Here is a 9,453-nt window from a genome sequence, read left to right as displayed (position 1 = left end):
TTTTCTTCCTTTTTCCTTTCCTTTTTTAATCTCGACATTTCGATTTTTTTCTCGACATTTCGACTTTTTTCTCGAAGTGCATAATGAAAAAAAAATCTTCCCCCAGTTCTAACTAATATAGAAACATGCAGCATGTGTTGTCTTCATTCTAAGGTTTATACAAGACTTTTAATTTTTTGCGGCTCCAGACATATTTGTTTTTTGTGTTTTTGGTCCAATGTGGATCTAAAACATTTTGGGTTGCCGACGCCTGCGTTAGAATCTTGTTTCTGATCAACGGAGGTCGTCTTGTTGGGCTTTTATTCTGAAATTTAGAAGGTCAACCATCAGGCACGGTGGTGGAGGAGTCATGATTGGGACTGGTTTTACTAAAAGGTTGTTTTTACTTGATTTTAGGACATTTTTACGGCCGTTTTGAGTAACTTTATCCCTCAAAACAAAGCGAAAGGAAGTTTTCTAATACTTCTTTAAAAGTCTCTTTTTACGTTAGAACAGGGATCAGCAACCCACGACTCTTTAGCGCCCTGGTGGCTCCTGGAGCTTTTTCAAAAATGTTTGACATTTTTTTCTTCTTTTTTTTCTCCTTTTCTTTCTCTTTTTTTTCTCCGTTTCTTTCTCTTTTTTTCTTCTTTTCTTTCTCTTTTTTTTCTCCTTTTCTTTCTCTTTTTTTCTCCTTTTCTTTCTCTTTTTTTCTCCGTTTCTTTCTCTTTTTTTCTTCTTTTCTTTCTCTTTTTTTCTCCGTTTCTTTCTCTTTTTTTCTTCTTTTCTTTCTCTTTTTTTCTCCTTTTCTTTCTCTTTTTTTTCTCCTTTTCTTTCACTTTTTTTCTCCTTTTCTTTCTCTTTTTTTTCCTTTTTCTTTCTCTTTTTTTCCTTTTTCTATCTCTTTTTTCTTTCTCTTTTTTTCTTCTTTTTTCCTTTTTTTCTTCTTTTTTTCTTTTCCTTTTTTTTCTTTTCCTTTTTTTCCTTTTTTCCTTTTTTTTTCTTTTTTTCCTTTTTTTCTTTTTTCCTTTTTTTCTTTTTTCCTTTTTTTTCTTCCTTTTTCCTTTTTTAATCTCGACATTTCTACTTTTCTAGACATTTTGACTTTTTTCTCAACATTTCGACTTTTTTCTCGAAGTGCATAAAAAACAAAAAATCTTCCCCCAGTTCTAACTAATATAGAAACATGCAGCATGTGTTGTCTTCATTCTAAGGCTGATACAAGACTTTTCATTTTTTGCGGCTCCAGATATATTTGTTTTTTGTGTTTTTGGTCCAATATGGCTCTAAAACATTTTGGGTTGCCGACCGCTGCGTTAGAATCTTGTTTCTGATCAACAAGGGTCGTCTTGTTGGGCTTTTATTCTGAAATTTAGAAGGTCATCCATCAGGCACGGTGGTGGAGGAGTCATGAATGGGGCTGGTTTTACTAAAAGGTTGTTTTTACTTGATTTTAGGAAATTTTTACGGCCGTTTGAGTAACTTTATCCCTCAAAACAAAGCAATGCTGCTTTGTCTCGGGTTCTGATGAAAACCTGCCGCCCTGAACATCTGCAGGAGTCTAACTCAAGATCTTGGAAGAAAATATGTCATCTTCTTTATCCAATAAGTTAAAAATCAACTCATAAACAACTTTAATCTGGGCCGTCAGAACCTTTTGTAGAACCATTTTCTGTTCATGTTTGTTTATAAACTTGTAAAGTTTCTGTCTCTTGTTCTGGTTTTTATTTCAGGAAGTTTTCTAATACTTCTATAAAAGTCTCTTTTTACGTTAGAACAGGGATCAGCAACCCACGGCTCTTTAGCGCCGCCCTAGTGGCTCCTGGAGCTTTTTAGAAAATGTTTGACCTTTTTTTCTTCTTTTTTTCTCCTTTTCTTTCTCTTTTTTTTCCCTTTTCTCTCTTGTTTTCCTTTTTCTTTCTCTTTTTTTCCTTTTTCTTTTTTTTCTTTTTCTCTCTTTTTTTCCTTTTTCTTTCTCCTTTTTTCCTTTTTCTTTCCCCTTTTTCCTTTTTTCTTTCTCTTTTTTTCCTCTTTCTTTCTTTTTCTTTCTCTATTTTTCCTTTTTCTCTCTTTTTTTCCTTTCTTATTTTTTTCCTTCTTTTTTTCCCTTTTTTTCCCCTTTTTTTCTTCCTCTTTCCTTTTTAATCTCGACATTTCAACTTTTTTCTCGACATTTCGTCTTTTTTCTCGAGATTGTACTTTTTTCTCGAAGTGCATAATGAAACAAAAAATCTCCCCCCAGTAATAACTAATATAGAAACATGCAGCATGTGTTGTCTTCATTCTAAGGCTGATACAAGACTTTTAATTTTTTGCGGCTCCAGACATATTTGTTTTTTGTGTTTTTGGTCCAATATGGCTCTAAAACATTTTGGGTTGCCGACGCCTGCGTTAGAATCTTGTTTCTGATCAACGGAGGTCGTCTTGTTGGGCTTTTATTCTGAAATTTAGAAGGTCAACCATCGGGCACGGTGGTGGAGGAGTCATGATTTGGGCTGGTTTTACTAAAAGGTTGTTTTTACTTCATTTTAGGACCTTTTTACGGCCGTTTGAGTAACTTTATCCCTCAAAACAAAGCGAAAGGAAGTTTTCTAATACTTCTTTAAAAGTCTCTTTTTACGTTAGAACAGGGATCAGCAACCCACGACTCTTTAGCGCCCTGGTGGCTCCTGGAGCTTTTTCAAAAATGTTTGACATTTTTTTCTTCTTTTTTTTCTCCGTTTCTTTCTCTTTTTTTCTCCTTTTCTTTCTCTTTTTTTCTCCTTTTCTTTCTCTTTTTTTCTCCTTTTCTTTCTCTTTTTTTTCCTTTTTCTTTCTCTTTTTTTCCTTTTTCTATCTCTTTTTTCTTTCTCTTTTTTTCTTCTTTTTTCCTTTTTTTCTTCTTTTTTCTTTTCCTTTTTTTTCTTTTCCTTTTTTTCCTTTTTTCCTTTTTTTTTCTTTTTTTCCTTTTTTTCTTTTTTCCTTTTTTTCTTTTTTCCTTTTTTTTCTTCCTTTTTCCTTTTTTAATCTCGACATTTCTACTTTTCTAGACATTTTGACTTTTTTCTCAACATTTCGACTTTTTTCTCGAAGTGCATAAAAAACAAAAAATCTACCCAGTTATAACTAATATAGAAACATGCAGCATGTGTTGCCTTCATTCTAAGGCTGATACAAGACTTTTCATTTTTTGCGGCTCCAGATATATTTGTTTTTTGTGTTTTTGGTCCAATATGGCTCTAAAACATTTTGGGTTCCCGACCTCTGCGTTAGAATCTTGTTTCTGATCAACGAGGGTCGTCTTGTTGGGCTTTTATTCTGAAATTTAGAAGGTCATCCATCAGGCACGGTGGTGGAGGAGTCATGATTGGGGCTGGTTTTACTAAAAGGTTGTTTTTACTTCATTTTAGGACATTTTTACGCTGCGTTTGAGTAACTTTATCCCTCAAAACAAAGCGATGCTGCTTTGTCTTGGGTTCTGGTGAAAACCTGCCACCCTGAACCTCTGCAGGAGTCTAACTCAAGATCTTGGAAGAAAATATGTCATCTTCTTTATCCAATAAGTTAAAAATCAACTCATAAACAACTTTAATCTGGGCCGTCAGAACCTTTTGTAGAATCGTTTTTCTTCATGTTTGTTTATAAACTTTTAAAGTTTCTGTCTCTTGTTCTGGTTTTTATTTCTGGAAGTTTTCTAATACTTCTTTAAAAGTCTCTTTTTACGTTAGAATCTTGTTTCTGATCAACGGGGGTCGTCTTGTTGGGCTTTTATTCTGAAATTTAGAAGGTCATCCATCAGGCACGGTGGTGGAGGAGTCATGAATGGGGCTGGTTTTACTAAAAGGTTGTTTTTACTTGATTTTAGGACATTTTTACGGCCGTTTGAGTAACTTTATCCCTCAAAACAAAGCAATGGGCTTTTATTCTGAAATTTAAATGTATAATAGTCTAAAATAATTCATGACAGAAACAAAAAGGTCCAAATTTTCAAGAGAAAAGCTGTTTTTGCCTTTAAAAGTACCTCATTTAAACTTTATTAATCATCTTTTTACGTCTTCCGATCATATTGCTAATCATGCAATATGAACCTTTTGTAGAACTGTTTCTGTTCATGTTTCTCTATAAACTTATAAAGTTTCTGTCTCTTGTTCTGGTTTTTATTTAAGGAAGTTTTCTAATACTTCTTTAAAAGTCTCTTTTTACGTTAGAATCTTGTTTCTGATCAACGGGGGTCGTCTTGTTGGGCTTTTATTCTGAAATTTAAAAGGTCAACCATCGGGCACGGTGGTGGAGGAGTCATGATTGGGGCTGGTTTTACTAAAAGGTTGTTTTTACTTGATTTTAGGACATTTCTACGCTGCTTTTGAGTAACTTTACCTCAAAACAAAGCGATGCTGCTTCATCTGGGCTTCTGATGACCCGTTTGGGTGAAGGTCTCCGGGTCACGTGACTTCCACGAACTCCTCTCTGCGCTTCTGTTAAAGAGGCATTGAAATTGGCCGGTGAGGCGAAAGCTGATGTGAAACTGCAGCCTGTTTTTGTTTTTTTTTTTTCTCAGCCGGTGGTTTGAGTCTCGCCGGCCGGCGCTCGGTGCCCAGTCCGTCCGCGGCGCCGCAGCGCCAGCATCATGTCGGACGGAGACTCGTCACGCCCAGACCGGCAGCTGCGTGGGAGATGGGAGGTGAGTCGGGTCTCTGCAGTTCTCGAGTTGTAAAAAAAAATCAGGGGGGATGGTGGATTTTATCATATGGGGACAGATAATTTGTGCTGATTACAAATAATATAATATATTACAAATAATAGCAGTGACCAAAACACCTGCAGAAATACTGCAGGAATGACATAGCAGCAGTTAAATGCAGCCTTCTGTAAGCTTTAAATATCCACTGGGCTTACATCAAATACATCAAAACACAACAATAAAAAACACTTTTCTGAACTTATCAATATGACTCTGTCCTTCACAGGATAAGTAAAATGGATCACTGCAAAAACTCACAATCTTAACAAGAATATTTGTCTTATTTCTAGTTAAAATGTCTCATTTTAGTAAAAAAAAAAAATCTCATTACACTTAAAACAAGACTCATCACTGGAAAAAACAACAATTTTCACCTGTTTCAAGTAGATTTTCACTTAAAATAAGTAGAAAAATCTGCCAGTGGAACAAGATGTTTTGCTTGTAATGAGAAGATAAATCTTGTTCCACTGGCAGATTTTTCTACTTATTTCAAGTGAAAATTTACTTGAAACAGGTGAAAATTGTCAAAAGTTATTTTTCTGGTGATGACTCTTAAGTGTAATGAGATTTTTTGACTAAAAATTTGACATTTTAACTAGAAATAAGACAAATATTCTTAAGATTTTGAGTTTTTGTAGTGTATCGTAAACACATACAGAAGGAAACAAGACTCAAAAACTCAAAAAAACAACCTGTTTCAAGTAGATTTTCACTTGAAATAAGTAGAAAAATCTGCCAGTGGAACAAGATTTTTTTTGCTTGTAATAAGAAGATAAATCTTGTCCCACTGGCAGATTTTTCTACTTATTTCAAGTGAAAATTTACTTGAAACAGGTGAAAATTGTCAAATAAGTTATTTTTCTGGTGTTATTTTTCTGGTGATGACTCTAAATGTTGAAATAGCAGTAAAACCACATTCATTGATGAAATGACATAAGGGATGGAAAGGAGGGATGGCAGTTTTACAGGGGGGATGATTTGGACCATTTTTATTTCAGGGGGGGGATGCCGTCCCCCTCATCCCCCCTCAACTCCAGTACTGCGTGTCGGTCTGAGTTAAGTCTGAGGTGACGATCTCGTTTCTGTCAGAGCTCCACGGACGAAGGCCGGACGCTGAAGAGGGAGAAGAACCGAGCCGCCGCCCAGAAGAGCCGCAGGAGACAGACCCAACGGGCCGACCTGCTGCACCAGGTGAGTCCGGTTCCGCCCCCAGGACTCCCGCTGCATGATGGGAAAAAAGCCCAGGACTCTGGTCACCTGGATCCTGGTGGACCAACCTCCTCAGAACCGCTGAGTCGTGATGTCACGGAGGAGAAACGCTCATGACGATCAACCGGGGTCGCGTTGTTGGGCTTTTATTCTGAAATTTAAACATCTGCTGTCAGGCACAGTGGCGGAGGAGTCATGATTGGGGCTTAATTTACTAAAAGATCGTTTTTACTTGATTTTAGGACCTTTTTACGGCCGTTTGAGTAACTTTATCCCTCAAAACAAAGGGATGGGCTTTTATTCTGAAATTAAAACGTATAATAGTCTAAAATACAGGACTGTCTCAGAAAATTTGAATATTGTGATTTTCTGTAATGGAATTACAAAAACAAAAATGTCATACATTCTGGATTCATTACAAATCAACTGAAATATTGCAAGCCTTTTATCATTTTAATATTGCTGATTATGGATTACAGCTTAAGAAAACTCAAACTCATAATCAGCTATATTAAAATAATAAAAGGCTTGCAATATTTCAGTTGATTTGTAATGAATCCAGAATGTATGACATTTTTGTTTTTTTTTAATTGCATTACAGAAAATAAAGAACTTTATCACAATATTCTAATTTTCTGAGACAGTCCTGTGATTCATGACAGAAACAAAAAGGTCCAAATTTTCAAGAGAAAAGCTGTTTTTGCCTTTTAAAAGTACCTCATTTAGACTTTATTAATCATCTTTTTACGTTGCTTCATGGCTTCAAGTAGAAATAAGACTTTTTAAACATTCACATAAAATTCAACTTTACACAACAACAAACTAAAGTCAAATCTGGAGCAGAGCGGAGACCCGATGAGATCCAGTCACAGAAAAGTTAAATGCTTTTTCTCCAACAAAAAGAATTAGCAATTAAATTGCAGCTGCCAGGCAGTTTTCTAATACTAGAAGCTTATTTCTGATCAACGGGGGTCGTCTTGTTGGGCTTTTATTCTGAAATTTAAGCATCTGCTGTCAGGCACGGTGGCAGAGGAGTCATGATTGGGGCTTATTTTACTAAAAGTTGTTTTTTTACTTCATTTTAGGACCTTTTTACGGCCCTTTGAGTAACTTTATCCCTCAAAACAAAACAAAACAATGGGCTTTTATTCTGAAATGTAAAGGTATAATAGTCTAAAATAATTCATGACAGAAACAAAAAGATCAAAATTTTCAAGAGAAAAGCTGTTTTTTTTCCCTTTTAAAAGTACCTCATTTAGACTTTATTTATCATCTTTTTACGTTGCTTCATGGCTTCAAGTAGAAATAAGACTTTTTAAACATTCACATAAAACTCAACAGGCAGTTTTCTAGTACTAGAAGCTTATTTCTGATCAATGGGGGTCGTCTTGTTGGGCTTTTATTCTGAAATTTAAACCTCAGCCATCAGGGCACGGTGGCAGAGGAGTCATGATTGGGGCTTATTTTACTCAAAGGTTGTTTTTACTTCATTTTAGGATCTTTTTCAGCCGTTTGAGTAACTTTATCCCTCAAAACAAAGCGATGCAGCTCTTTCCCGTGAAGGCCGATGATGCACCGACCCAGTTGTGTGTAAATGGCCGACGGCGACATCAGAGTCTCCAGCGCCGGAGCGACGTGCTGAAGTCGTGGTGTCACGCTTCCTCTGTGGCTTCACCCACTTCCTGTTCTGGCAGATTTAACATTACTTGTGTTTGTAGCTCCGGCCGAAGCGCTGAGGTTAAACCACATGTGGCCCACGTAGCTCTTAACTGACCCATAAAAGAGCGATGTCGCCCGGATTAGACCCCAATGTGTCTGATATTTGGGCGTAAAGACGGGGGACTGCTGGGAGATGTATTTATTTTAGGGCTGTCAAAGTTAAGGCGTTAATAACGCGTTAACTTAACATCCTCTTAACGCCGACAATTTTTTAAAACGCACGATTAACGCGCAGGATAAAAAAAAATCCCACTTAGGAGAAGGGGATAATTTTTGAGCCTTTTATTTTCCTCCATATGAGGTTAGACATAATTACATGGAAGATTTAACTGACCAATGTACTTATTGTACAATGTTTGTGATGCATATGGTTCATTGTTTTACATTGAGCTGCTTAAAAAAACAAGGAATCTTAAGTTAGTCTTTACAAATTTACAGGACTGTCTCAGAAAATTAGAATATTGTGATAAAGTTCTTTATTTTCTGTAATGCAATTTAAAAAAAAAAACAAAAATGTCATACATTCTGGATTCATTACAAATCAACTGAAATATTGCAAGCCTTTTATTATTTAAATATTGCTGATCATGGCTTACAGTTTAAGAAAACTCAAATATCCTATCTCAAAAAATTAGAATATTCTGGGAATCTTAATCTTAAACTGTAAGCCATAATCAGCAATATTAAAATAATAAAAGGCTTGCAATATTTCAGTTGATTTGTAATGAATCCAGAATGTATGACATTTTTGTTTTTTTAATTGCATTACAGAAAATAAAAAACTTTATCACAATATTCTAATTTTCTGAGACAGTCCTGTAAAGTTGGGGACTACATTGTGTTTTTATTTATGAAGGAATGTTACATTCAAACTGGAAAGTTGAATAAACATTGCCATAAATCAAGCATATTTGCCCTTTCTTATGTTATTAACAGTATTAAAAACATTTTTAAAAAATACCTTAAGGTAATTTAGAACAGCAAAAAAATTGTGAATAAATGTGCGATTAATATGCGATTAATCGCGAGTTAACTATGGACAACATGCAATTAATCGCGATTAAAAAATGAATGGTTTGACAGCCCTAATGTATTTATTTATTATTTCCTCCCTGTTTTCCTGCCTGCAGGCCTGCGAGCTGCTGGAGCAGAAGAACAGGAAGCTGAGGAGAGAGGTACTAACACCGCCCTGAGTGTACGGGTGATGACTGTTCGTTCACACCGAGCTTCTCTCGTCTGCAGGTGGATTCTCTGTCCGAGGAGCAGCATCTCCTGGCCGAAGCCCTGCGAGCCCACGAGCCGTTCTGTCCCATCATGCACTGCTCCCTCCAGCCCGACGGCATGGCGTCACGCTCCGCCTGAGAGGAACCATGGATCTATTATAAAACGAGAGGAACAGGTGGCTGATAAAGACTCAACGGCCATGGTTACGTGATGTTTTTTAATTCGGAATTAATTATTCCCAATTAAATAAAACAGAATTAAACTATTTTCCTTCGAGTTTACATGGAAGTAGTAATTCCGAATTGAGGTTTACATGGAAAACACGTTTCATCGGCTTTATCCAATTCCTCTACAGGTCTGGGGGTTGGGAAGGTTCTGATTGGATAGGGGGGGGACCGGAAGTTACGTCTACCGGAAGAAAAACAAACTTTGAGTTTTTACACTGCAAAAACTCTAAATCTTACCAGGAATATTTGTCTTATTTCTAGTTAAAATGTCTCATTTTTAGTCAAAAAATCTCATTACACTTAAAACAAGAGTCTTTACCAGAAAAATAAATTGTTATCTGACAATTTCCACCTGTTTCAAGTAAATTTTCACTT

At 36.0% G+C, this 9,453-nt stretch overlaps 1 protein-coding gene across 1 annotated transcript; it reads left to right on the top strand.

Annotated features, from left to right (window-relative positions):
• Positions 1-4,139: 4,139 nt before the first annotated feature.
• Positions 4,140-9,025, top strand: batf3 (basic leucine zipper transcription factor, ATF-like 3). The gene is made up of 4 exons (XM_061707232.1): positions 4,140-4,639; positions 5,789-5,890; positions 8,758-8,802; positions 8,870-9,025. The coding sequence occupies exons 1-4, from the start codon at positions 4,586-4,588 to the stop codon at positions 8,987-8,989; spliced, it is 321 nt and encodes a 106-aa protein (XP_061563216.1). The 5' UTR covers positions 4,140-4,585; the 3' UTR covers positions 8,990-9,025.
• Positions 9,026-9,453: the final 428 nt, after the last annotated feature.

The sequence above is a fragment of the Cololabis saira genome, chromosome 18 (genome assembly GCF_033807715.1).
Source record: "Cololabis saira isolate AMF1-May2022 chromosome 18, fColSai1.1, whole genome shotgun sequence".
NCBI classification, from domain to species: Eukaryota; Metazoa; Chordata; class Actinopteri; order Beloniformes; family Belonidae; genus Cololabis; species Cololabis saira.
This window is presented reverse-complemented; position numbering and strand designations above follow the sequence as displayed.

What these genes read in the sequence shown, in the direction of transcription:
- batf3 (XM_061707232.1), top strand. Translation starts at nt 4,586, where the DNA reads ATGTCGGACGGAGACTCGTCACGCCCAGACCGGCAGCTGCGTGGGAGA. An exon ending in GGGCCGACCTGCTGCACCAG is followed by an intron (nt 5,891 to 8,757) that starts GTGAGTCCGGTT and finishes TCCTGCCTGCAG; the next exon opens with GCCTGCGAGCTGCTGGAGCA. An exon ending in ACAGGAAGCTGAGGAGAGAG is followed by an intron (nt 8,803 to 8,869) that starts GTACTAACACCG and finishes TCTCGTCTGCAG; the next exon opens with GTGGATTCTCTGTCCGAGGA.